The sequence below is a fragment of the Ovis aries genome, chromosome 13 (genome assembly GCF_016772045.2).
Source record: "Ovis aries strain OAR_USU_Benz2616 breed Rambouillet chromosome 13, ARS-UI_Ramb_v3.0, whole genome shotgun sequence".
Lineage (NCBI taxonomy): Eukaryota > Metazoa > Chordata > Mammalia > Artiodactyla > Bovidae > Ovis > Ovis aries.
In genome coordinates this window covers 73,847,633-73,875,343 of record NC_056066.1, presented here as the reverse complement: position 1 = coordinate 73,875,343, position 27,711 = coordinate 73,847,633, and the positions used below count along the sequence as shown (strand labels likewise).

Sequence of the window (27,711 nt, the reverse complement as noted above, 5' to 3'; positions counted from 1 at the left end):
TTTTATATAGAGGGATAATCATTACTTATCCCATAAATATTCGTTCTTTCTGGCCCCAATTAAGTAGGTACAGAACGGTTTCATGAAGATTTCCTGGTGTAAAATGACCAAACATGGCCATGAAATGTGAATAAGCTGTTTATATTGGTGACCCATAATATGTTCCCAGAACTCAGGCAGCACTTATCTGCTGTTCAGATGAGGACTATACATGACTTGTGGGTGGACACATGGTTTGAGGATGACAGGGTCTAAACAAGATATACCATGTCACAACCCACTTGATCTACTCTCCTATTCTGCCCTGAACTCTGAAAAAACTGATATTGGTAACAGCTTCTGGGTCCAGTGTCCCACTTTCATTACTCGCCTGGCCTAGCACTCGCCTGAGCTCCCAAAGCACAAGTGAGAGTGAGTTGGGTTTCCTTGACACCAAATATGTGGTGTCTCTCGAAACAACATCCAGTTACCCAAACACCCACGGGGTGTGCAAGAACACAATTTAATTCTGAGAGGAAATAGGGGGAGGTAAAATGCACTCTGCATGTTGAGTCTCAGAATTGTCCCAAGTTCAGGAGCCAGCCATGTGCACCCATTTCTCACGATTTGGCAAGGTGTCTAAAACTGGGAAGTTCCATTATCTCACCTCCGTATTCAATAACTCAGTTAATCTGGTGACCAGAGTCAGAACGATCTCTCAAATAGGGATCGCACCTGGTTATTAAGGATATTTCTAGGCACACCAAAATGAGTAGATGTGCAAGGCAAAGTGGAAGTGGAGCTGTGGGGAGCCACCATGTCCTAGAGAACACAGGGCCCTCACATCACCACCCTCGCCGTTTTAACAGCACTGAAGCTCTCTGAATCCCCACATTTGTGGATTCTTCTTACAGTTTCACTAAACAGGAATTTTGATTGAATCATGGGCCAGTGAGGACTGTTCCCAGTCTCAGGGCGCTCTCCTCTCCCCAGAGCTACAGGAAGAACACGAACCTTTAAGCACACCGCCAAGGATACCTTTAACCACAGGAAGTACTGAACGCTTCTCAATGCCCTGTTTATGCATTGTCTCCACACCTAGGAAAGACAGTAAATCCAAGAGTTGCAGGAGACCTCATCCATAGAATAAAACAACAATCAAATATGAATAATAAAATAGTCATCAACACTGGACAAATGAGGAAACAACTATGGATAATAGACAGTAGTCAAAACAGAACATGGGAATGGGCCTGGAGACTTTCCTAATAGTGTCTCAGCTTTGGTATCATGCGTCAACCTACACAGGGCTCTTTCTTACATTCCCTGCAGAACATTCATCCATCTTGCTCTAATTGTTTTTCATGATAGAGGAATACTCATTATTTGATACCAAAATATTCTTTGTGGCCCAAAGTAAGTAGGTAAAGAAATTTTTTAGATGATACAACTTGGCGGAACATGCACTAAATTCACCATGAAATATTTATGCACCTTTGAGGTTTCATAAAATACACGTCTTGACTGAATCATTCGTCACTGGTCATGGATCTGAATCTCAGTGCCCTTCCCTCGTCCCCAGGGTCTAGAACATGCAAACCTTTGATCTCCTCACTGAGTGGTGAGTATTCGATCTCAAGTGTTGGCAATTCCTCTTGAGTACTGTTATCAAACTGTATCCCGGAAATCATCACCTGACCTATGAAAGAGAGAAATTTCAAGAGTTCAGAAGACATAGTCTGTGAAACAAGAAAAGGCACACAGATGCATAATATGATACCAGTCAAAAGACAATGGGAGAAAGGGCCTGGAGACTTTCCTTATACTGTATCAGCCTTGCTCCCACACGCTACCCCACAAGGGCTGTGTTTCTTGCTTTCCCTGCAGATGCTCCCCTCGTGGCTCAGATCTTTTGATTACTCTTTATAATATAGGAATTAACATTGTTTGATAAAGAAATATTTTTACTTGGCCACAGAAAGCAGGTAGAGAATCATTTTCTCCCCTTAACACATTGTGTTGGAAAATGGACAAATCAGGTCATGACATACGAATAATGTCTTTCCTTTCATAACTCTGCATTTGTTCTAAGCACTAATGTAACATGTTCCCCTGTTCAGATGACGAAACTCCAGATGACTTGCCCAGGAATAAGCATGTGGGTTGCCTGCTCAATACAATATACGATGAAGTCACAACCCATATGATACACTAATGTTTTGCTAGGAACTCGACAATACAGAGAACAGGTCAGTTTTCAGGTCCAGGGGCTTACTTTCACTACTCACCATTCCCCGAGGCTCACCTCAGCCATCAAAACACAGGGGAGGGTGAGTCTGGGTTTTTTCCTGACACCAAATATGTGGTTTTTCCAACAACCATCCAATTCCCAACACCCAACAGGCTGCCCAGTATCCACTGAGCTTGGATACCATATCTGTGGAGTTAGTGCTGATGCCACAGATTGAGGTATAGAGACTACCCAGACTTCAGATCCCAGCCATGTGTTCTTGAGTCATCATGTTTCTGAACAAGTGACTGAAGCTTGAAATTTCCACTCTACCTCTATGCTCGAAACCTCAGTCAAACCTGTGAACGAACTCAGGAAACCTCTTAATCACTGTTCTCAGAGTAACGTACAGAAAAAACTCAGAAACAGTGAAATGGAAGAGATCTTTTGCCATGGCTGTGGTGGAGTTGGATGGAGCCTCCATGTTTTCCTGAACAGAGCACCCTCATCTCATGACCGTTTAGCCTCACCTGATAAGCTCTCTGAGCCAGTATTTATAGGTTTGCATTGAGGTTTCCCTCAAGAGTCGTATGGATTGAATCATCAGCCAGTGGTGACTGACCTCAGGCTCAGTGCCCTCTTCTCTCCCCAGAAGAGCAGAAAGTCCTAACCTTTTAGGGCTTTCTTGACTATTTCAGCCAATCCTGTTAGTATACTGGCTCCCTTTCCGACAATCTTGACACCTAGGAAAGACAAACATTTCAGGAATATTGTACCATGATCCCGGACAATGTTCACATATGAAAAATAAAACGATAGGAAAATGTAAGACAGAGGAAAGGCAGGGAAATTTTTCTAATATTCTACAAGCCTTGCTCCATGAACCAACCACACAAGGTCTGGGTTTCATGCTTTCCAGTCAGTCACTGTTCTCAGTGGTCCAGGTCTGTGTGATTAATTTTTATATAGAGGGATAATCATTACTTATCCCATAAATATTCGTTCTTTCCTGCCCCAAGTAAGTAGGTACAAGAAATCTTTCATGACCATTTCCTGGTGTAAAATGACATAACATGGCCATGAAATGTGAATAAGATGTTTATATTGATGACCCGTAATATGTTCCCAGAACTCATGCAGCACTTATTTGTTGTTCAGATGAGGACGCTACATGACTTGCAGGAGGACACATGGTTTGAGGCTGACAGGGTCCTAACAAGATACACCCTGTCACAACCCACTTGATATACTATCCTACTCTGCCTGGAACTCTGAAAACACTGATATTGGTGAGAGCTTCTGGGTGCAGTGTCGCACTTTCATTACTCGCCTGGTCCAGCACTCCCCTGAGCTTCCAAATCACAAGGGAGAGTGAGTTGGGTTTGTTTGACACCAAATATGTGGTGTCTCTCAAAACAACATCCAATTCCTCAAACACCCATGGGGTGTGCAAGAACGCAACTTTATTCAAAGAGGAAATTGGGGGAGGTAAAATGCACTCTGCATGTTGAATCTCAGAATTGTCCCAAAACAGGAACCACCAGGTGTGCCAATATGTCATTATTTGGCAAAGTGTCTAAAACTGGGATGTTCCATTGACCCACCTCCATGTTCAATAACTGAGTTAATCTCATGAACAAACTCAGGAAGACCCTCACATCACCACCCTCCCTATTGTAACAGCCCAGAAGCTCTCTGAATCCCCACATTTGTGGATTCTTCTTGTGGTTTCACTAAATAGGAATTTTGACTGAATCATGGGCCAGTGAGGACTGTTCCCAGTCTCAGTGCGCTCTCCTCTCCCCAGAGCTACAGGAAGAACACAAACCTTTAAGCACACCGCCGAGGATACCTTTAACCACAGGTAGTACTGAACGCTTCTCAATGCCCTGTTTATGCATTGTCTCCACACCTAGGAAAGACAGTAAATCCAAGAGTTGCAGGAGGCCTGGTCCATGGACTAAAACAACGATCTAATATGGATGATAAAATAGTCATCAACAGTGGACAAATGAGGACAAAAATATGGATAATACGCAATAGTCAAAACAGAACATGGGAATGGGCCTAAGACTTTCCTAATAATGTCTCAGCTTTGGTATCAGGTGTCAACTTACGCAGGGTTGTTTCTTACATTCCCTGCAACATTCATTGCTGTAATTATTTTTCATGATAGCAGAATACTCATTATTGACACCTAAGTATTCTCTGTGGCCCAAAGTAAGTAGGTAAAGAAATTTTTTATTTTAAATTTATTTTTTACAATAATACATATTGGCAGAACATGCACTAAAATCATCATGAAATATTTATGCGCCATTGAGGTTTCAAGAAACAGGCCTTTGGACGGAATCATTGATCACTGGTTATGGATCTGAATCTCAGTCCCCTTCCCTCTTCCCTGTGGTCCAGAAAATACAAACCTTCATTCTCTTCAATGAGTGTTGAATATTCAATCTGGAGCGTTGGTAATTCCTCTTGCGTACTGTTATCAAACTGTATCCCGGAAATCATCACCTGACCTATGAAAGAGAGTAAAATTCAAGAGTTTCAGAAGACATGGTCTGTGACACAAGAAAAGGAACACAGGTACATAATAAAATACCAGTCAAAAGACAACAGGGGAAAGGGCCTGGAGACTTTCCTAATATTTTATCAGCCTTGCTCCCACAGGATACCCCACAAGGGCTGTGTTTCTTGCTTTTCCTGTAGCTGCTCCCCTCGTGGCTCAGATCTTTCCATTACTCTTCATAATATGGGAATAAACATTGTTTGATAAAGAAATATTTTTACTTGGCCACAGCAAGTAGGTAGAGAATGTTTTTTTCAGGTTAACACATTGTGTTGGAAAGTGGACAAATCAGGTCATGACACATGAATAAAGTCTTTCCTTTCATAACTCTGCATCTGTTCTAAGCACTAATGTAACATGTTTCCCCTGTTCAGATGAGGAAACTCCAGATGACTTGCCCAGGAATAAGCATCTGGGTTGCCTGGTCTAGACAATATACGATGATGTCACAACCCATATGATACAATATTGATTGGCTAGGAACTCAAAATACAGAGAACAAGTCAGAGTTTTGAGGTCCAGGGGATTACTTTCACTACTCACCTCTCCCCAAGCTTCACCTGAGCTTCAAATCAATGAGAAGGGTGAGTCTGGGTTTTTTCCTGACACCAAATATGTGGTTTTTCCAACTACCATCCAATTCCCAACACCCAACGGGCCAGCCAGTGTCCATTGACCTTGGATACCATACTGCGGAGTTAGTGCCAATGCCACAAGTTAAGGTATCGAGACTGCCCAGATTTCAATGCCAGCCCTGTGTTGTCGAGTTATCATGTTTCTGAACTAGTGAGTGAAACTCAAAATTTCCACTCTACCTCCATGCTCAGAAACTCAATCAAACCAGTGAACAAACTCAGGAAAACTCTTAATCACTGTTCTCAGAGTAACGTTCAGGAAAAAAACTCAGAAACAGTGAAATGGAAGAGATCTTTAGGGTATGGGTGTAGTGGAGTTGGATGGAGCCTGCAGGCCCTTCTGAGCAAAGCACCCTCAACTCATGACCATTTAGCCCCACGTGGTAAGCTCTCTGAGCCAATATTTATGGATTTGTATTGAGGTTTCACTCAAGAGTTGTATAGATTGAATTGTCAGCCAGTGGTGACTGACCTCAGGCTCAGTGCCCTCCTCTCTCCCAAGAAGAGCAGAAAGTCCTAACCTTTAAGGGCTTTCTTGACTATTTCAGCCAATCCTGTTATGATACTGGCTCCCTTTCCGAAAACCTTGGCACCTGTGAAAGACAAACATTTCAGGAATATTGTACCATGAACCAAGACAATATTCACATATGAAAAATAAAACAGTAGGAAAAACTAAGGCAAAGTAAAGGCCTGGAGAATTCTCTAATATTGTACAAGTCTTGGTCCCATGAACCAACCACCCAACAGCTGGGTTTCATGCCTTCCCAGCATTTGCTCTTCTCCGTGGTCTAGTTCTGTGTGATTAATTTTTAAACAGAAGGATAATCCTCATTTGACCCATAAATATTCTTTCTTTCTGGCACCAAATAAAAAGGTATAGAAATTGTTCATGAACATTTCCTGGTATAAAATGACCAAACATGGCCATGAAATGTGAATAAGCTGTTTATATTTATGACTCATAATCAGTTCCCAGAATTCATGCAGCACTTATCTGCTGTTCAGATGAGGACTATGGATGACTTGCCAGAGGACACGTGGCATGAAGGTGACATGATCCAAACAAGATATACAATGTCACAACCCACTTGATACACTATCCTATTCTGCCTGGAATGCTGAAAATACCAATAACTGTCACAGCTTCTGGGTACAGTGTCCCACTTTCATTACTCCCCTGGACCAGCAATCTCCTGAACTCCCAAAGCACCAGGGAGAGCGAGTTGGGTTTCCTTGACACCAAATATGTGGTGTCCTTCGAAACAACATCCAATTCTCCAAACACCCACTGGATGTGCAACAACGCAATTTAATGCACATAGGAAATCAGAGGACTTAATATACATTCTGCATGTTGAGGTCTCAGAACTGTCCTCAGTTCAAATGCAATCCATGTGGGACCATCCCTCATGATTTGGCAGAGTGTCTAAAACTGGGAAGTTCCATTACCCCACATTCTTGTTCAATAAGTCAGTTAATCTGATGACCAGTCAGGAAGACCACTCACATAGGGATCGCACCTTGTTATTTAAGATAATTCTAGGCACACCAAAATGAGTAGATGTGCAAGGCAAAGTGGAAGTGGAGCTGTGGGGAGCCACCATGTCCTAGAGAACACAGGGCCCTCCCATCACTACCCTCCCTGTTGTAACAGCCCAGAAGCTCTCTGAATGCCCACATTTGTGGATTCTTCTTACGGTTTCACTAAACAGGAATTTTGATTGAATCATGGGCCAGTGAGGACTGTTCCCACTCTCAGTGTCCTCTGCTCTCCCCAGAAACACAGGAAGAACAAACCTTTAAGCACACCGCCGAGGATACCTTTAAGCACAGGTAGTACTGCACGCTTCTCAAGTCTCTGCTTATGGCTTGTCTCCACACCTAGGAAAGACAGTAAATCCAAAAGTTGCAGGAGGCCTGGTCCATGGAGTAAAACAACAATCAAATATGGATGATAAAATAGTCGTCAACAGTGGACAAATGAGGGAAAAATTATGGATAATATGCAATAGTCAAAACAGAACGTGGGAATGGGCCTGGAGACTTTCTTAATAGTGTCTCAGCATTACTATCAGGAGTCAACCTACACAGGGCTGTTTCTTACATTCCCTGAGAACATTCATCCCAGGTTGCTCTTATTATTTTGCATGATAGCGGAATACTCATTATTTGACACCCAAATATTCTTCATGGCCCAAAGTAAATAGGTAAAGATCTTTTGAGATGAATATATCTTAGCAGAATATGCACAAAATTCACCATGAAATATTTATCCACTGTTGAGGTTTTAAGAGACAGGCATACTGAATCATTGGTCGTTGGTCATTGATCTGAATCTCAGCGCCTGTCCCTCTTCCCCAAGGTGCAGAAACTACAAACCTTTATTCTCCTCACTGAGTACTGCATATTCAATCTCGAGCGTTGGCAATTCCTCTTGTGTATGGTTATCGAATTGTATTCTCGAAATCATCACCTCATCTATGAAAGAGTAAATCTCAAGAGTTTCAGGAAATGTGGTATATGAAACAGGAAAAGGATTATACATGGATAAGATAATACCAGTCAAAAGACAACAAGGGAAAGGACCTGGAGACTTTCGTTATATTGTAAAACCTTGTTCTCACATCTTGCTTTCCCTGCAGCTGCCCTCCTCCGTGGCTCTATAGCTTTTCATTACTCTTAATGATACAGGAATAAACCTTTTCCAATAAGAAATATTTTTACTTGGCCACAGCAAGTAGCTAGAGAATATTTTTTCAGATTAGCACATTGTGGTGGAACATGGACAAATATGGTCATGACACGTGGATAAACTGTTTCTACTCATAACTCATCATCTGTTCTAAGAACTCATGTGACATGATTCCCTGTTCAGATGAGAAAACTGCAGATTACTTGCACCAGGACACACATTCAGGAGGCTTGGTCAGGACATGATACTGTCACATCGCTACCCACTTGATACACTATTGCTTGGCTCGGAACTCGACAATACTCAGAACTGTGAGAGTTTCCAGGTCTAGGATCTTGCTTTCCTAACTTGCCTATCCTCAAGCCTCACCTGGGCCATCACATCACAGTGGTGGGTGACTGTGGGATTTTTCCTAACACCAAATACATGGTTTTTCCAACAACCATCCAATTCCCAACACCCAACATGCCACCCTAAGTCCACTGACTTCTGATACCATCTGTGGAGTTCAGGCTGATTCCACAGGTTGATGTAGGGAGACGGTCCTGACTTCAGATGCTAGCCATGTCCTCTTGAGTTATTGTGATTCTGACCAAGTCACTGAATCTTCAAATTTCCACAACTCCACCTTCATCCTCAAAAACTCAATCGAACCAGCAACCAAACTCAGGAAAACTCTTAATCACTGCTCTCAGTGTACATTACAGGAAAAATCTCAGAAACAGTGAATACGAGGAGATCTTTAGTGCATGGGAGGAGTGGAGATGGACAGAGCCTCCATGCCTTCCTGAGCAGAGCACCTTCAACTCACGACCGCTTCTTCCCCCCTCAGAAGTTCTCTGAGCCAATATATATTGAGTTTTATTGAGGTTTCACTAGGGGGTCAATATGTACTCAGTCGTCAGCCAGTGGTGACTGATCTCAGTCTCAGTGCCCTCCCCTCTCCCCAGGGGAGCAGGAAGTCCTAACCTCTGATTGTTTTGTTCAGCATTTTAGCCAATCCTCCTAGTATACTGGCTCCATTTCCGACAATCTTGGAACCTATGAAAGACAAAAATTTCAAACATTTCAGAATATTGGAACATGAGCCAGGACAACATTCACATATAAATGATAGCGAAAAGTGAGAAAAGGGAAGGCCAGCGGAACTGTCTAATATTGTAAAGTCCTTGGTCCGTGAACCAGCCGCACGAGGCCTGGGTTTCCCGCTTTCTTGGCAGCTGCTCGTCTCGATGTGATTAATTTTCAAACGGAGGGATACTCATCACTTGAGCCATAAATAGTCTTTCCTTCTGGCCCCAAGCAAGTAGGCACAGAAATCTCTCATGAACATTTCCTGGTGTAAAATGACCAAAAATGGCCATGAAATGCGAATAAGCTGTTTATATTTATGACTGGCATTATGTTCCCAGAACTCATGCAGCACTCATCTGCTGCTCAGATGAGGACTATGGATGACCTGCCAGAGGACGTGTGGCATGAGGGTGATTGAAATTGAACAAGATACACCCTGTCATAGCCCACTTGATACACTCTCCTATTCTAAAGGGAACTCTGAAAATACCAATAATTGGTAACGGCTTCTGGGTACAGTGTCCCACTTTCATTACTCCCCTGGTCCAGGACTCATGAGCTCCCAAAGCACAAGGGAGAGTGAGTTGGGGTTCCATGACACCAAATATGTGGTGTCTCTAGAAACAACATCCAATTTCACAAACACCCACAGGGTGTTTGCAACAACGCAATTTAATTCGGATAGAAACTCGAGGGAGTTAATATACATTCTGCATGTTGAGGTCTCAGAACTGTCCTCAGTTCAGATCCTGGCCATGTGGGCCCATCCCTCATGATCTGACAAAGTGTCTAAAACTGGGAAGTTCCATTACCCCACCTCCGTGTTCAATAACTCAGTTAATCTGATGACCAAAGTCAGGAAGACCACTCACACAGGGATCACACCTTGCTATTAAGGATAATTCTAGGCACACCAAAATGAGTAGACGTGCAAGGCGAAGTGGAAGTGGAGTTGTGGGGAGCCACCATGTCCTAGAGAACACAGGACCCTCACATCACCACGCTCCCTGTTTTAACAGCTGAGAAGCTCTCTGAATGCTCTCTGAATGCTGAATTCTTGAAGTTTCACTAAACGGGTGTTTTGATTGAATCATTGGCCAGTGGGGACTGTTCCCAGTCTAGTGCCCTCTCCTCTCCCCAGAGGAACCGGAAGAACAAACCTTTAATCACACCGCCGAGGATCTTTTTAAACACTTTTTTCACTGAACGCTTCTCAAGGCCGTGTTTATGGCTTGTCTCCACACCTATGAGAGACAGGAAATTCCAAGAGTTTCAGGAGGCCTAGCCATGAACTAAAACAACGATCAAATATGGATAATAAAATAGTCGTCAACAGTGGACAAATGAGAGAATAACTAGGGATAATACAAAATAGTCAAAAGGGAACATGGGAAAAGGCCTGGAGACTTTCCTAATAATGTCTCAGCTTTGGTCTCAGGAGTCAACCTACACAGGGCTCTTTCTTACATTCCCTGCAGAACATTCATCCCAGCTTGTGGTAATTATTTTTCATGATAAGAGGAATACTCATTATTTGACACCCAAATATTCTTGCTGGCCCAAAGTAAGTAGGTAAAGAAATCTTTTGAGATGAATGCATATTGGCAGAACATACACTAAATTCACCGTGAAATATTCATGCACTGTTGAGGTTTCAACAAACAGGCTTATTGACTGAATCATTCATCATTAATCATTGATCTGAATCTCAGTGCCCTTCCCTCTTTCGTGAGGTCCAGAAACTACAAACCTTCATTCTCCTCACTGAGTGTTGAGTATTCAATCTCGAGTGTTGGCAGTTCCTCTGGCGTATGGTTATCGAACTGTATCCTGGAAATCATCACCTGACCTATGAAAGAGAGTAAATTTCAAGAGTTTCAGGAGGCCTGGTCCATGAAATAAGAAAAGGAACAAACATGGATAAGATAATACCAGTCAAAAGACAACAAGGAAAGGGCCTGGAGACTTTCCTTATATTGTATCAGCCTTGCTCCCACAGGTCACCCCACAAGGGCTGTGTTTCTTGCTTTCCCTGCAGCTGCTCTCCTCATGGCTGGGATCTTTGATTACTCTTAATACTACAGGAATAACATCATCTGATAAAGAAATATTTTTACTTGGCCACAGCAAGCAGGTAGAAAATTTCTTTTTCAGCTCAACACATTGTGTTGGCAAATGGACAAATCAGGTCATGACACATGAATAAAGTCTTTCCTTTCATAACTCTGCATCTGTTCTGAGAACTAATGTAACATGTTTCCCCTGTTCAGATAAGGATACTGTTGATTACTAGACCAGGAATAAGCATGTAGGTTGTCTGGCCAAGAGAATATAGGATGATGTCATAACCCATTTGATACACTATTGATTGGCTAGGAACTCAACAATACAGAGAACGGGTCAGAGTTTCCAGATCCAGGGATTTACTTTCACTACTCAGCTCTCCCCAAGCCTCACCTGAGCCATCAAATCACAGAGGAGGGTGAGTCTGGGGTTTTTCCTGACACCAAATATGTGGTTTTTCTACAACCATCCATTCCCAACACCCAACAGGCCGCCCAGTATCCACTGAGCTTGGATACCATATCTGCGGAGTTAGTGCTGATGCCACAGATTGAGGTATAGAGACTACCCAGACTTCAGATCCCAGCCATGTGTTCTCGAGTCATCACGTTTCTGAACAAGTGACTGAAACTCGAAATTTCCACTCTACCTCCATGCTCAAAAACTCACAAACCAGTGAACAAACTCAGGAAAACTCTTATTCACTGTTCTCAGAGAAACTCAGAAACAGTGAAATGGAGGAGATCTTTAGGGCACGGGTGTAGTGGAGTTGGATGGAGCCTCCATGCCCTTCTGAGCAGAGCACCTTCAACGCATGACCATTTAGCCTCACCTGATAAGCTCTCTGAACCAATATTTATGGGTTTGTATTGAGGTTTCCCTCAAGAGTCGTATGGATTGAATCATCAGCCAGTGGTGACTGACCTCAGGCTCAGTGCCCTCCACTTCCCCAGAAGAGCAGAAAGTCCTAACCTTTAAGGGCATTCTTGACTATTTCAGCCAATCCTGTTAGTATACTGGCTCCCTTTCCGACAACCTTGACACCTAGGAAAGACAAACATTTCAGGAATATTGTACCATGATCCCGGACAATGTTCACATATGAAAAATAAAACAATAGGAAAATGTAAGACAGAGGAAAGGCAGGGAAATTTTTCTAATATTCTACAAGCCTTGGTCCATGAACCAACCACACAAGGTCTGGGTTTCATGCTTTCCAGTCAGTTGCTGTTCTCAGTGGCCCAGGTCTGTGTGATTAATTTTTATATAGAGGGATAATCATTACTTGTCCCATAAATATTCGTTCTTTCTGGCCCCAATTAAGTAGGTACAGAACGGTTTCATGAAGATTTCCTGGTGTAAAATGACCAAACATGGCCATGAAATGTGAATAAGCTGTTTATATTGGTGACCCATAATATGTTCCCAGAACTCAGGCAGCACTTATCTGCTGTTCAGATGAGGACTATACATGACTTGCCGGAGGACACATGGTTTGAGGGTGACAGGGTCTAAACAAGATACACCCTGTCACAACCCACTTGATCTACTCTCCTATTCTGCCCTGAACTCTGAAAAAACTGATATTGGTAACAGCTTCTGGGTCCAGTGTCCCACTTTCATTACTCGCCTGGCCTAGTACTTGCCTGAGCTCCCAAAGCTCAAGAGAGAGTGAGTTGGGTTTCCTTGACACCAAATATGTGGTGTCTTTAGAAACAATATCCAGTTATCCAAACACCCACGGGGTGTGAACAACGCAATTTAATTTGGAGAGGAAATTGAAGGAGTTAACATACATTCTGCATGTTGAGTCTCAGAATTGTCCCACGTTCAGGAGCCAGCCATGTGCACCCATTTCTCATGATTTGGCAAAGTGTCTAAAACTGGGGTGTTCCGTACCCCACCTCCTTGTTCAATAGCTCAGTTAATCTGGTGACCAGACTCAGGATGACCGCTCACAGAGAGATCACACCTTGTTATTAAGGATAATTCTAGGCACACCAAAATGAGTAGATGTGCAAGGCAAAGTGGAAGTGGAGCTGAGGGGAGCCTCCATGTCCTAAAGAACACAGGACCCTCACATCACCACCCTCGTCATTTTAACAGCCCAGAATTCAGAGGAATGCCCACATTTGTGGATTCTTCTTCGGTTTCACTAAACAGGAATTTTGATTGAATCATGGGCCAGTGAGGACTATTCCCAGTCTCAGTGTCCTCTCCTCTCCCCAGAGCTACAAAAAGAACAAACCTTTAAGCACACCGCCGAGGATACCTTTAACCACGGGTAGTACTGAACGCTTCTCAATGCCCTGTTTATGGATTGTCTCCACACCTAGGAAAGACAGTAAATCCAAGAGTTGCATGAGGCTGGTCCATGGAATAAAACAACGATCAAATATGGATGATAAAATAGTCATCAACAGTGGACAAATGAGGGAAAAAATATGGATAATACGCAATAGTCAAAACAGAATGTGGGAATGGGCCTGGAGACTTTCCTAATGTCTCAGCTTTGGTATCAGGTGTCAACCTACGCAGGGCTGTTTCTTATATTCCCTGCAGAACATTCATCCCAGCTTACTCTATTTATATTTCATGATAGACTTATGCTCATTATTTGACACCCAAATATTCTTTTTTTTGTCACTCTAGAATTTTATTTTTATTTTTTTAATAATTTGTTTTATTTATTTTTTTACTTTACAATATTGTATTGGTTTTGCCATACATCAACATGAATCTACCATGGGTGTACACATGTTCCCACTGCTGGGCATACACACCAAGGAAACCACATATTTTTTGTGGCCCAAATAAGTAGGTAAAGAAATTTTTAAGATTAATATGTCTTGGTGGAACATGCACAAAATTCACCATGAACTATTTATGCACTGTTGAGGTTTTAAGAAAGATACTTATTGATTGAATATTTAGTCTTTGATCTTTGATCTGAATCTCGGTGCCCTTCCCTCTTCCCCGAGGTGCAGACACTACAAACCTTTGATCTCCTCGCTGAGTGTTGAGTATTCAATCTCGAGTGTTGGCAGTTCCTCTTGTGCATGGTTATCAAATTGTATTCCCGAAATCATCACCTGACCTATGAAACCGAGTAAGTTTCAGGAGTAAATTTTCAGCCTGGTCCATGAAACAGCAAAAGGATCCAACATGGATAACATAATACTCATCAAAAGATAACAAGAGAAAGCGCCTGGAAACTTTCGGTATATTTTATCAACCTTACTCCCACAGGCTACCCCTACAAGGGCTGTGTTTCTTCCTTTCCCTTCAGTTGCCCTCCTCTGTGGCTCGACATCTTTTGATTACTCTTAATAATACTGGAATAAACATTATTTGTCGAAGGAATATTATTATTTGGCCACAGCAAGTAGGTGCAGAACTTTTTTCCAGATTAACACATTGTGGTGGGAAAAGGACAAATCTGTTCAAGACACATGAATAAAGTCTTTCTATTCATAACTCGTCACCTGTTCTAAGAACTCATGTAACATGTTTCCCCTGTTCAGATGAGGAAACTGCTGATAACTTGCCCAGGAATAAGCATGTGGGTTGCCTGGTCAAGACAATATACGATGATGTCACAACCCATATGATACACTATTGATTGGCTAGGAACTTGACAATGCAGAGAACTCGGGAGAGTTTCCAGGTCCTGGGTCTTATTTTCACTACTCACCTCTCCCCAAGCCTCACCTGAGCCCTCACATCATAGGAGAGGGGGAGTCTGGGTTTTTTCCTGACACCAAAGACATGGTTTTTCCACCAACCACGTAATTCCCAACACCCAATTGGCCACCCACTCTCAATTGATTTCTGATACCACATCTGTGGAGTTAGTGCCATTGACACAGTTTGGGATAGCAAGATTGCCTTGACTTTAGATGCCCACCATGTCTTCTCAAATTATCATCTTCCTGACCAAGTGACTTAAACCTGAAATTTCCATGACTCCACCTCTATGCTTAAAAACTCAATTGAACCAGTCCCCATACTCAAGAAAACTCTTAATCACCTTTCTCAGATTAATGTCCAGGAAAAATCTCAGAAACAGTGAAATGGAGGAGATCTTTATGGCACAGGAGGAATGGGATTGGACAGAGTGTCCATGCCCTCCTGAGCAGAGCACCGTCACCTCACAACCATTTCCTCCCACCTCATAAGCTCACTGAGCCAATATTTATGGCTTTATATGAAGTTTCAGTCAATAGTCATACGTGTTGAATTGTCAGCCAGTGGTGACTGATCTCAGTCTCAGTGCCCTCCTCTCTCCCCAGAGGAGCAGAAAGTCCTAACCTTTAAGTGCTTTGTTGATTATTTCAGCCAATCCTGTTAGTATACTGGCTCCATCTCCGATAATCTTAGTACCTGTGAAAGACAGAGATTTCCAAATTTTCAGGAATATTGGACTATGAACCAGGACAACATTCAAATATGAACAATAAAACAATATTCAAATGGGACAAAGAAAAAGGCCTGGAGAATTATCTAGTATTGTACAAGCCTTGGTCCCATGAGCCAACCACACAAAGGGTGGGTTTCATGCTTTCCCAGCATTTCCTCTTCTCAGTGGTTCAGGTCTGTGTGATTAAATTTTAAATAGAGGGATAATTGTTACTTGACCCATAAATATTCTTTCTTTCAGTCCCTAGTAAGCAGGTAGAGAAATCATTCATGAATATATCCTAGTGTAAAATGACCAAATATGGCCATGAAATGTGAATAAGCTGTTTATATTTATGACTTGTAATATGTTCCAAGAACTCATGCAGCACTTATCTGCTGTTCAGATGAGGACTGTGGATGACCTGCTGGAGGACTCATGGCATGAGGGTGACAGGGTCCAAACAAGATACACCCTGTCACAACCCAACTGATACACTCTCCTATTCTGCCAGGAACTCTGAAAATACCTACCAGAAGCTGGTAACAGCTTCTGGGTGTAGTGTCCCACTTTCATTACTCCCCTGGCCCAGCACTCACCTGAGCTCCCAAAGCACAAGGGAGGGTGAGTTGGGTTTCCTTGACACCAAATATGTGGTGTCTCTAGAAACAATATCCAATTCCACAAACACCCACAGGGTGTGCAACAATTCAATTTAATTCAGACAGGAAATAGGGGGAGTTAACATACATTCTGCATGTTGAGGTCTCAGAACTATCCTCACTTCAGATGCCAGCCATGTGGGCCCATCCCTCATGATTTGACAAAGTGCCTAAAACTGGGAAGTTCCGTTACCCCACTCCATGTTCAATTGCTCAGTTAATCTGATGACCAAACCCAGGAAGACCACTCACATAGGGATTACACCTTGTTATTAAGGATAATTCTAGGCACACCAAAATGAGTAGATGTGCAAGGCAAAGTGGAAGAAGAGTTGTGGGGAGCCTCCATGTCCTAGAGAACACAGGACCCTCACATCACCACCCTCCCTGTTTTAACAGCCCAGAAGCTCTCTGAATGCCCTCATTTATGGATTGAGGTTTTGAAACCTCTTCTTGAGGTTTCACCAAACAGGTATTTTTCTTGAATCATTGGCCAGTGGTTACTGTTCCCAATCTCAGTGCCCTGTCCTTTCCCCAGATGTGCAGAAAGTTCAAACCTGTAATCACACCGCCGAGGACACTTTTAATCACATTTACTACTGAACGCTTCTCAAGTTCCCGTGTATGGTTTGTCTCCAGACCTATGAAAGACAGTAAATTCCAAGAGTTTTAGGATGCCTGGTTTATGAACTAAAACAAGGATCAAATATGGATAATAAAATAGTAGTCAACAATGTGCAAAGGAGGGAAAACATATGGATAATACACAGTAGTCAAAAGGGAACATGGGAAAGGGCTTGGAGACTTTCCTAATAATGTCTCAGCTTTGGTATCAGGAGTCAACCTTCAACTGGTTGTTTCTTACATTTCCTGCAGACAATTCATCCCAGGTCTTTCTGATTATTTTTCTTATAGAGGAATACTCATTATTTGACACATAAATATTCTTTGTTTCCCAAACTAAGGAGTTAATCACTGATGATCTTTTCAAAAAGCCATGTAACATGTATCCCCTGTTCTGATGAGAAAATTGCAGTTGACTTGCCCCAGGACATGGCACGTGTGTTTTAGGGCCAGGACAAGATTCTGGCATGTTACAACCTATTTGATACAGTCCTTGATTATCCCAGGAACTCTGAAAATACAGATAACTGGAAATAATTTATGGGTGTAATATGTACTTCCATTGCTCCCCCTCTTTGAAGCATCACATGAACCGCCAGTCACTGGGGAGAGTGATTCTGAGTTTTTCCCTCACACCAAATATGCGGTGTCTCTACCAACAGTAACCAATTCCCCAAACACCCACTGGGTGTTCAACAAATCCATTTACTTCTGATGGGAATCGATGGAGTTTCTGGAGATTCTGAAGGTTGTGGGCTCAAGACTGTCCTCAGTTCAGATGCCAGCCAGGAGGTCCTGAGTCAATCATGCTTGTGACCAAATAACTAGAACTGGGGGCAGGCAGGTCTATGACTCAACTTCAAATTCAACAACTCAATAGAACTGGTGGCTGAACTTCAGGAAACCATTGCTTACTATTCCCAGATTAACGTACAAAATATAACTCGAGGCAGCAAAATGGAAGAGATGTGCAGGGCAAAGGGACAGCGAGGTGCGCCCAGCCTCTGCGCCCTAGTGAGCACAGCACCCTCATCTCAACTTCCTGTATTCACCAACGCACAAGCTCTCTGAGCCCAGTTCTTATGTCTTTCTTCCTAGGGTTCACTAAGCAAGCATATTGGTTGGATTATCAGCCACTGTGATTGATCTCACTCTCAGCTTCCTCCCTTCTCCTCAGAGGTGCTGGAATGACAGTTGTTGAAAACTGTAAACGTTAAATGGGTGCTTGTGATTTCTTGGACACAAACCACACCTCAAGGGTACCTTGAGCGGCCTTTTGTTACTCATCTCATAACATCTAAAGTAAGGAAACTGCAAGAGTTTTAGGAGACCTGGGCCATTAACTAAGAGATGGATCAAATTTTAAGCTTTTTATTACTATACAGGGCTTCACTGGTGGCTCAGCTGGTAAAGAATCCACCAGCAATGCAGGAGACCTGGGTTCAAACCTGTGTTTGAAAGATCCCCTGTAGAAGGCAAAGGGATCCCATTCCAGTATTCTGGCCTGGAGAATTCCATGGATGACAGAGTTCATGGGGTCGCAAAGAGTTGGACACAGCTGAATGACTTTCACTTTACTTACTTTTAATACTGCACTACAGTGAGATTCACAGACATGGCAGGGAACAAGAATAGAGATTCTCAAAAATGGGATCCCTCATCTGGCAGAATTTTGAGACATATATACATATAACATAAAATTCTAATAAATATAAAATTTTAATAAATATCCTCATGAGAGTTATGATGTCAGTGGAGTTAAAAGTCTGCAACTAAAGACTTCCCTGGTAGTCCAATAGAAAAGAATCCACATGGTAATGAACAGGACTTGAATTCTATCCCTTGTGAAGATTCCATTTGCCTTGCAGCAACTAAGAAGGTGAACTGCAACTACTGAGCCCAGATGCCTAGAGCCCCTGATTTGCAACAAGAGAAGCCATCCCAACAAGATTCCACACTCTGCAAACAGAGAGAAGACTCCGGAACTAGAGAATACCCTTGAATAGGGAGGAAGACCAGTGCTACCAAAACCAAAGAAACAAACAAAAATCCTGGCCAGCATGACAGGAGAAATCCAGAGAGGGTTGGCAACACCCAATCCACACCTGCCCCACCCACTTTCATGGACATCCATCATTTCCCAGAAGCTGTAGAGGAGAGGTGAGGCTGGACCTACCTTCATCCTGGATATGGTGTATATTCAGCGGAGTGGTGTCCACCAGGATAACCAGGAGGACGAGAAGGGCTACAGAGAGGCAGAGCGGTCTCATCTTGCTGGCCTCGCAGGAGGGCTCCTGAGGATGCTGAGGACAGACAGACTGAGCTTTTAATATGCTAGCTGAGGGGTGGGATCAGGTGATGAGGAGGGGGGTGGGCAAGGGGAGGAGCTGGGTCCGTCCTGTTTATTGCGTAATCTCCCTACCTAACCATGCCTCCTGCTTCTGTCTTCAGGGGTCGAATATCCAGTAAGAACAATTCTCAGACTTGATGATGCCTGTGGGTCTCGTGTAAACACAGATTGTGATCAGACAGGTGGAGGGAGCATCCCAGCCCCTAGAGCAGTGCCTGGCATGTGATGGATGATAAGTAAGTGGATGAGAGTATATCAGAAGACAGATAAGTGACTAGCAATGTGTTAGCCCAGGTTCTCCATTTCAGCCTTCTGCATGAGTCATCTCACCTGGACCTCAATGCCCTGACCCCCCTCACCTACCTCAGATGACAGGTGTGAAACAGGTCTTCTTACAACCATTGCCACAGCTTCTCCCCTGGATGGACACATGCGCTTTACCAGGCATTTGTCCAGGCAGGAACTTAGCTGGTGAAGGTGAAGTCGTGCTGGGCTCTAACCCTGTTTATGCATCAAAAAACAAATAAGGGGAGAGGCTGAGGAGAAGCAGGGAGCTGATCATGTATCCACAGCATGACCCACAGTTGTCCCTCATCTGGTTTCATCAACTAAATAGTTAAAAAGCTAAGATCATGGAATCTGCCACTATTTCATGGCAAATAGAAGGGTAAGAGGTGTAAGTAGTGACAGATATACCCTAATTAAGCTCTAAAATCACTGTGGCTGGTGACTGCAGGTGTGAAATCAGAAAATTGCTTCTTTTTAGCAAAGCTATGACAAACCTAGACAGTGTGTTGAAAAGTAGAGACATCACTCTTCCAAAAAAGTTCCATATAGTCAAGTCTATGGTCTTCTCATTGGTCACGTATGCTTGTGAGATCTGGACCAGAAAGAAGGCAAACTGCCAAAGATTTGATGCTTTGGAACTGTGGTGCTGGAGAACACTCCTGAGGTCCCTTGGACAGCAAAAAGATCAAACTAGTCAATCTTAAGGGAAATGAACCCTGAATACTCATTGGAAGGTCTGATGCTGAAACTGAAGCTCCAGTATTTTGATCATCTGATGTGAACAGCCAACACATTGGAAAAGTCCTTGATGTTGGAAAAGATTGAGGGCAGAAGGAGAAGAGGGTGTCAGGGGAAGAGATGACTGGATGGCATCACCGATGCAATGGACGTGAACTTGGGCAAACTTGGGTGATGGTGAGAGACAGGGAGGCCTGGCGTGCTGCTCTCCATGGGGTCACAAAGAGTGGGACACACCTGGGTGACTGAACAACAGCAACAATATGGTATTACTATCACTATTATCATATCTGACATCCATTAAATGGTTACTCTGCTAACATTTGAACAAAGCATTTAACAAATACATCTCTTTCACTCTCATCACGATCCTTTGAGATTAATAGAGAAAGAAAAGAGCAACCTCTGAGTTCCAAGACCTGAGCTGGTACCACCAACAGCTCTTCTGTTCTCCTGCTCAACATAAACATTTTACAAAGCTTCAACATCAGATGAGACCATACTGGGTTGGTGAAAGTTCTAGACAAAAATAGGATATTGGATAACCATGCTTGAGCACTGAGCAAAGGAGCTACATTACATAAATCATTGATATGATCAAACATCTTATCTTGTGTGAGTGTTATTTCCTGGCCAGATACAGCTCAAACCTCTATCTAGTCTTTCCTTCTTAAAGTTAAGATTAAGATACTCAGAGAACTACTTCACTTCCTAAACATCATCCATCCAGACAAAGCCAGCTTTCTGAAACCCTCCCCAAATTCAACTCACAGAAGCCCATGTCTTTTAATTTCTGTGGACAAGGGGAAGCAGGGAGCTGAACCTGTACCAACAGTCACCCCTCATCTGGTTTCACAAACAGGAAAGAGCTGTCTGCCTGACTGGACATCATGGGACCTTGGAAGATCACCGATAGCCACCCCCTTCCTCCTGCTCTCTCCCTTAATGGCAACGGGGACATAGGACCTCGGTTTGGGTACCAGCTCTGCATTTTCCTAACTTTGTGCCTGAGGGTTTAAGCCTCTCAGAATCCCGTGTCTTCAGGTGTTACCTGAGATCCATGTGGCACACTCATGTGGTTGCCATGGAAACAATGGATGCAACAGGCATACACTCCTTCTTCCTAAAAGTCAGTCTTTGTAGTAGTAACAATAACAGTAATGAGTAATTACTCTAATTAAAAGTTAAATTCTTCATTGTAGCAGGCATTACCCAAGACACATGAAACATAAAATTCATCTAATCCTAAGAAATCTTTAAAGAAAGGGGGAGAAAATGTTGACATATCTGCGTGGTACCTGAGATAACAAGAAATAAAGCAATTAGCTTAGATCATAGCTTGTAGAGAGGATTTGTGCCCAGCGATCTGACTTAGAATCTGTGCACATGCACTCTGCTGCACTGCAAGCTGGAAATCAGAGTGCACACACGCCACACCCACCATCCCTTCACCCACTCTTGTTTGTTACTTGTTACAAACATAGAGCACCATTGAGAATGGCAGGAGCTGTCAATACCAAGCTGGCTTAGTACACATGTGCATCAGGAGTGGGCAACTCACAAAAGAAGCCACTGTGCGTGGAGGGTCCCTCTCTCCTGAGACATTCCACGTGCATGATTTCATTTAGCCTCATTGACATAAAAAAAAATCCTGCAATAAAATCCTACAATATCTGGGATTCTCATACCACAGTGTCAAGCAGAAAGGAGAGGCTCAGATAGGTAATGCCGCTTGCTCAGGACACGCAACCTGCAGATGGTACAAGGATTCACATTCAGGAGGCGCTCTGGCCCTGCCCCTCTTCCTGCCTCAATGTCTGCATCTAAGACCGCAGAGTACGTGAAACTGTCCCCAAAAGAAACTCCTCTTTTCTCCCCTCTCCTCTCTCACTGGTATGTCTTTCCCTCCCGTTGTTCTCCTCTCCCGGTCCTCCTTACTCTGGTCAAAATTAGAGGCCCCCAGTTCTGCAAGCCCCCTGATGGGCCAGTTCTGACTCCACCTCCATGCTCCCTGCTCATGTAAGTGTGGTTTCTAATTAGAAACCTCGTTGACCCCTGCAGGCAGGCCTCTTTAGAGAAATTGCAGGACAGGAACAAACAGTGGATGTATACTGAATGAAGACAAGTGATGCCAACCCTCTGGGATCCCAGGTCATATCTGTACTTCTGTTCCTCAGTATCTCCATCTGAATAATGGGAATCTTCAGTTCCATGCTATCTAAGGCCAAATGGATGGAATTCCCCCCAGGCAGAGATAAGATTTTAGATATTTCAGATGCTGTGCCATGGGAGAGGTGCTTTCACATCTGAGTAATGGGTGATTGTTTTCTTGCTACATGATACAGAGCACCTGACTTTTCGAGCCCCATGGTATATATATTTTTTAATTATGTCCAAGATTAAAAAGGAGTGTAAACTAGAAGTTGCACGTCTGGCTAGACTATATGTAATATAAGCTCACAGAGGTGATTTTACAATTTTAGGCATTTATAAGACTTCACAGTGGGAGATTTAATTTTAAAAATTTCTATTCACCAAACTGGCATCACAGTCCTGGTATTTAATAAGGACCGTGGGTCTCAATGTGAATGAGCATCAGAATCCCTTAACCATCTGGCCAAACACAGATTTGAGATCTTCACCCCCAGACTTTGGATTCAGTAGCACATGGTGGGACCTGAGTAGCTGCATCAACAAGGTTTCCAAGGCACTGAGGGTGCTGCTCAAGGGACCACACTTTCAAAACCCTGAACTAAGCTAACAAGAGTGACTCTCTTCTCAGGAGGGGAGCATTCTCTCCAGTGTCAATCATCCCCAGCATTTCTTATGGTCCACCTGCCTCCACCCTGACTTCAAATACTTCCATGTACATTACTCACCTGTCCTGGAGGGCATTTAAAATTGTGACCTATGAGGTGGGCTCATGGTAAGTGTTGATAAAAAGATAGGTTGATCTTCTTAAACAATCTTGTCAATTAACTATCATTATTCCTTTTACAGAGATGAAGATACTGAACTATAGCTATGGAAAAATAACTTTCTGGAAGACAAACAGCTGAAAATCAGGAGAAAGACATTTGGCTGATTGTCAAGTGTCACCAGATATTTCAAAATCACTAACGAACAAACATAGGCACACCACCCAGGCAAATCTATTTGGTATTAACACAGATGATGCATCAGAGATTTGGGGCATGACTTCATGAATGTTGTATCATATTTGCAAGAATATCAGGTGGTCCCAGCCTCTCTGGCAGCATCCAGGCAGCCACGTTCCCAAGGCTCTCAAAGTGCTGGTGGGATGGAGGATGAAGGTGAGGATGCAGTGACGGAGAAGATGACAGCAAGAATCAGGAATTCAGATTTCAGGCTCCACGTTCACTCCAGAATGGAGGAGCTTTTCTCCTGCATTGTTTCCATCTGTACTTTAATATTCATGAACTGTATCCTTTGTGCCTGGAGCTGTGCAAAGTTCTAGGGATAAAGGGAAGACTTGCTCTCATGGTGCTTAGAGCCAACTAATTGAGACAGAAGTAAAGCAAGTACTCATATGGGAGAGAGGAAAGAGGCAAATTTCAGCTAAGGAAGGTTTAGTTGAGAAGCAAGAAGGAAAGGCTGAATATTGTCACAAGCAGTCAGAGTTCAGCCCTGACCGGGTGCTCCTTGGACTTCAGCTTCCCAGGGTAGACCAGTTTCCATGATCTCTGCAAAAGAGAGGAACTTGCAGATTGAATCTCTGAAGTCCCAAACCTGGACCCTGTGCACCTGGATAGGACCTAGGCTTTCCTAAAAATGAGCAACAACAGTCCTCTAAGGATCACGATGACCACCAAGAAGGAAGTGAATTTTTGAAGCCGAGGTGGGGGACTCAATAGCACTACTGACCTGCTCTGGAGGTAGCTGACTTACTCTTCCCATCTAAGAAAGGGGAGCATAAGAGTAAGCTCGGATTACCATGACAGTGCTTCTAGGGCTGACCTTTCGCCAAGCTGGTCCCTGGAGGACTTGCTCAGCCCATAACTTCTGAGGACACTGCATCCACTTCTCCTGGGAGGTAGGGAAGAAAATAGTCACTGTGGGCAGTTGTGAGGAGTGTGTATCCTCCTGAGCTCCACCTTTTCCCCTAGCCCTTGCCCTCTCCCCGTGCCCTGCCTGCTGTCTTACTCAGGATAGGATATCATCTTCCGGGGCCTTAACACAGCCCAGCCCCCATTGTAGTCTTTGATTTGAACAGTTTAGCTCCCATATACAAAGGTCTCTTAAAACCTGGACTTGGCAATGTACAAGTGTCTGCATATTTTGGCCTTGTAGGGACCTATGTACAATAGTTCCAGACAGACGTCAGGCCATAGGGCTGTAGGAATGGGAGGATCTCCATGAAATAAGACAATGTTCATTATAACTGGGTCTAAAAGGCAAACAACAGAAAATATCAGTGTGTTTGCACTGAGAGTGTTAGGGATGCAGGGGTGTGAAAACCCAGAGGGATGGGTTGAGGAGGGAGGTGGGAGGGGGTTCAGAATTGGGGGGCGGGGGGAGGCAGGGACATATGTACATTCATGGCTGGTTCTTGTCAATGTATGGCAAAAGTCACCACAATATTGTAAAGTTAATTAGCCTCCAATTAAAATAAATTAATTTTTAAAATTAAAAAATACCAGTTTGCTTGCAATAGAGAATGCTACAGGGGCAGGGCTGTGAATGTGAAAAGGCCCCTTCATATCCTGCTTTGTAGGACATTATTACTAATGTTGTTAGGATTCAGATCAACAGGGTAATATTGTAAATATTTACATATCACTACTGAATATTTATACTTGAATTGGCATGTTGCCAATGATTAGTTGCAAATAGAACAAGAATAAAGGATACATATTAAGGATATTCTCCATATGTTGATCAAGATTGGAGCTAGACAATGGTCCACAAGTTTATAACCACTCATGAGTTTACTGGTCACTCTCCACACTACAGTCACAAGCGTCCTGTTTCAAAGTGAATCATATTCCAATGGCTCCAATGACCAGTCCCTCAGTGACCCCCTAGCTTTCTGAGAGTCATATTCTGATTCTTAAAATTCTACAAGCCTCTTCATGACTTGTCCCCAGGCCCTCTCTGTCTCATCCCGTCCACTCCCCTGCCCCTCAACCCTCTCAGCCTCAGTCACTCTGGCCCTGGCTGCTGCTCAAACTTTCAGGCAATTTTTTGGAAGGAACTGATCTAAACCTCCTTATCACAGAGCATTCCTCTGATGCTTGCCATCCACCTTTACCCCCTTCACTCTCTTTCTTCACAACACTCATCATAACCTGGCATAGGATTTTCCCCACTCTTTATTGTGTGTTTCCCTCCATTTTGTGTGTATATTATTTTCCTCTACTTTGCTTATGGTTGTTTCCCTGCCAAAAAAACTATGCTCTCAGAATCAAAAAGATACATTTTGATAAGTATTTCTCAAGTAAATGACTCTCCTGTTTCGGACTCATGCCAAGTGTATCGTCATGGAAGAGAGTGAATAGAGTAAAAATCCTATTAGTCTCTATGATAACGAGGCCTATATATATAAATATGAGTGCAACAGTCATGTATATCATTATAGAAAATTAAAATATACTCTGATAGAAGAGCAAGGGGAAGGGCATTCGGTCTTGACTAATGTCATATCAGCCTGTGGAAAGCAATTTTGGCCCCAAGAGCAAACTCAACAAAGTACTGCATTTCTTGCTCTGCCTGCAGTTGCCTCTGAAGAGAAGACCCTCAGCTCTCATACAACTCTCTGATTAATTTCATCACAGGAATATGATAATTATTTGACACATATGTGGTTTGGGGGGGGGGTATGTCATGGAGAAAAATAGATAGGTCGACAAGACTTTCAGATGAAAATTTTTGCTGGAAAATGGACACAACTGACAACGAAGGTGTAAATTCTTTGTACTCATGGCTGGTAATCCTTTTAAAAATCTGTAAAAACATGGTGACCCTGCTCTCATGTAAAAGCTGCAGATGGGAATATTCTAGGACAAACAGCATGTAAGTGGTAGGATGAGAACAAGACACAATCTGTCAAAACCCATTTAATCAAGTCCCTGATTCTGTCAGGAATTCTGAAAATGCAGAGAACTACTGAGGGGTTCTAAATGCTCTGTTCAACATATTATAGTCCCCTTACCCTGGATCTCACCCGAGACACAAATGGAAGAAAACAGTGAGTCTGGGTTTTGTCCCTGACAACAAACATGTGGGGTCTCTGCCAACAGCAACTAGTTCCCCCACACCCACTGGGCATCCAGCAGTCTATTCACTTTTGACACTAAATCCGCAGAGGTGACCCAGACCCCACATGGTGAGGGCTCCATCCTTGAGGACAGCCCACACTTCCAAGTGTTGATCATGAGCCTTGGGGTCACTTACACGTGTGGCCAACTGACTGTTAATTCAGATATTGTTTGACCCAACCCCCATGCTGAACAAGTTATCAGGATCACTCACAGAAATGGGGACCCTTTACTTAAGGTCCCCTCTTATATAAAGTCCGTACTGAATAAAATAAAACTCCAAGACAGAAAAAGGGAGGAGAAGCAAAAGGCAGAGAGGAAGAAGGAAATTCTGAGCATCCATGCCATCTCAGGACACTCCTCCCTTAAACCATTGATGTTATCACCCCTCTGAAAGGCTCTGAATGCAGTGTTCGAGGGTTTTAATTGACAGTTTGACTGAATCTTTGGCCATTCTTGATGGAACTCAGTATCCATTCTCTCTTCCCCAGAAGACTGGGGACTGAAAATTCTAACCTTCTAATCATATGATGGCATACTCTGGAGTCCAGGTGTGCACAGATACTATCTAAGGTGTGATCCTTCACAGATTTCAGTACTTAGAGAAAGACAATAAATTCCAAGAGTTTCCAGATTCCTGGGGCATGAACCAGGATAAGGATCAAATATGGATATTTTAACTGTCCTAAATGGCATTTAGGGACAAGGTAGAGACTAGTAATAGACAGTCTCAGAGATGAAATTCATGATTTTGTAAAATGAGGTGGGATAATTTTATTAAAAGCGAAACACATATTGATGCTTTCTGAGAGTCAAGAAACATACTGGAGTTCAACTGCTCACTTCCCAGAAGAAATCCAGACAGGGCTGGCAGCATCCTCCACACCCCTCTTCCCACCCCTTCCATGCACTCACCTCCTTTCCCTCCAGTCTGTAGAGGAGAGGTGACCTGGGACATACCCTGGACCTGGTTGCTAGTTTCGTCCTTGGAATGCTGGCCAGAATGGTGCCCAGGGAAAATGAGCGAGGCTTCAGAGAAGCAGTCTGCTCATGTTTGTGACCTTGCAGAAGGGCATCTATGGAAAGACAGATGTTCACAGATCTGTTTGCACCCAAGCAGATG

At 43.2% G+C, this 27,711-nt stretch overlaps 1 protein-coding gene across 1 annotated transcript in view; it reads right to left on the bottom strand.

Moving 5' to 3' along the window:
- Window positions 1-14,340, bottom strand: part of TKDP5 (uncharacterized) — a 37,295-nt gene extending 22,955 nt beyond the window's left edge. The window contains 16 exon segments of the mRNA XM_060397055.1: window positions 994-1,077; window positions 1,580-1,678; window positions 2,881-2,952; window positions 4,038-4,121; window positions 4,633-4,731; window positions 5,938-5,979; window positions 5,982-6,009; window positions 7,217-7,246; window positions 7,248-7,300; window positions 7,799-7,897; window positions 9,081-9,152; window positions 10,346-10,429; window positions 10,936-11,034; window positions 12,222-12,293; window positions 13,498-13,581; window positions 14,248-14,340. Of these exon segments, the coding sequence (XP_060253038.1) occupies window positions 994-1,077; window positions 1,580-1,678; window positions 2,881-2,952; window positions 4,038-4,121; window positions 4,633-4,731; window positions 5,938-5,979; window positions 5,982-6,009; window positions 7,217-7,246; window positions 7,248-7,300; window positions 7,799-7,897; window positions 9,081-9,152; window positions 10,346-10,429; window positions 10,936-11,034; window positions 12,222-12,293; window positions 13,498-13,581; window positions 14,248-14,338 (1,192 nt within the window). The 5' untranslated portion in view covers window positions 14,339-14,340.
- Between the last annotated feature and the right edge of the window lie 13,371 nt (window positions 14,341-27,711).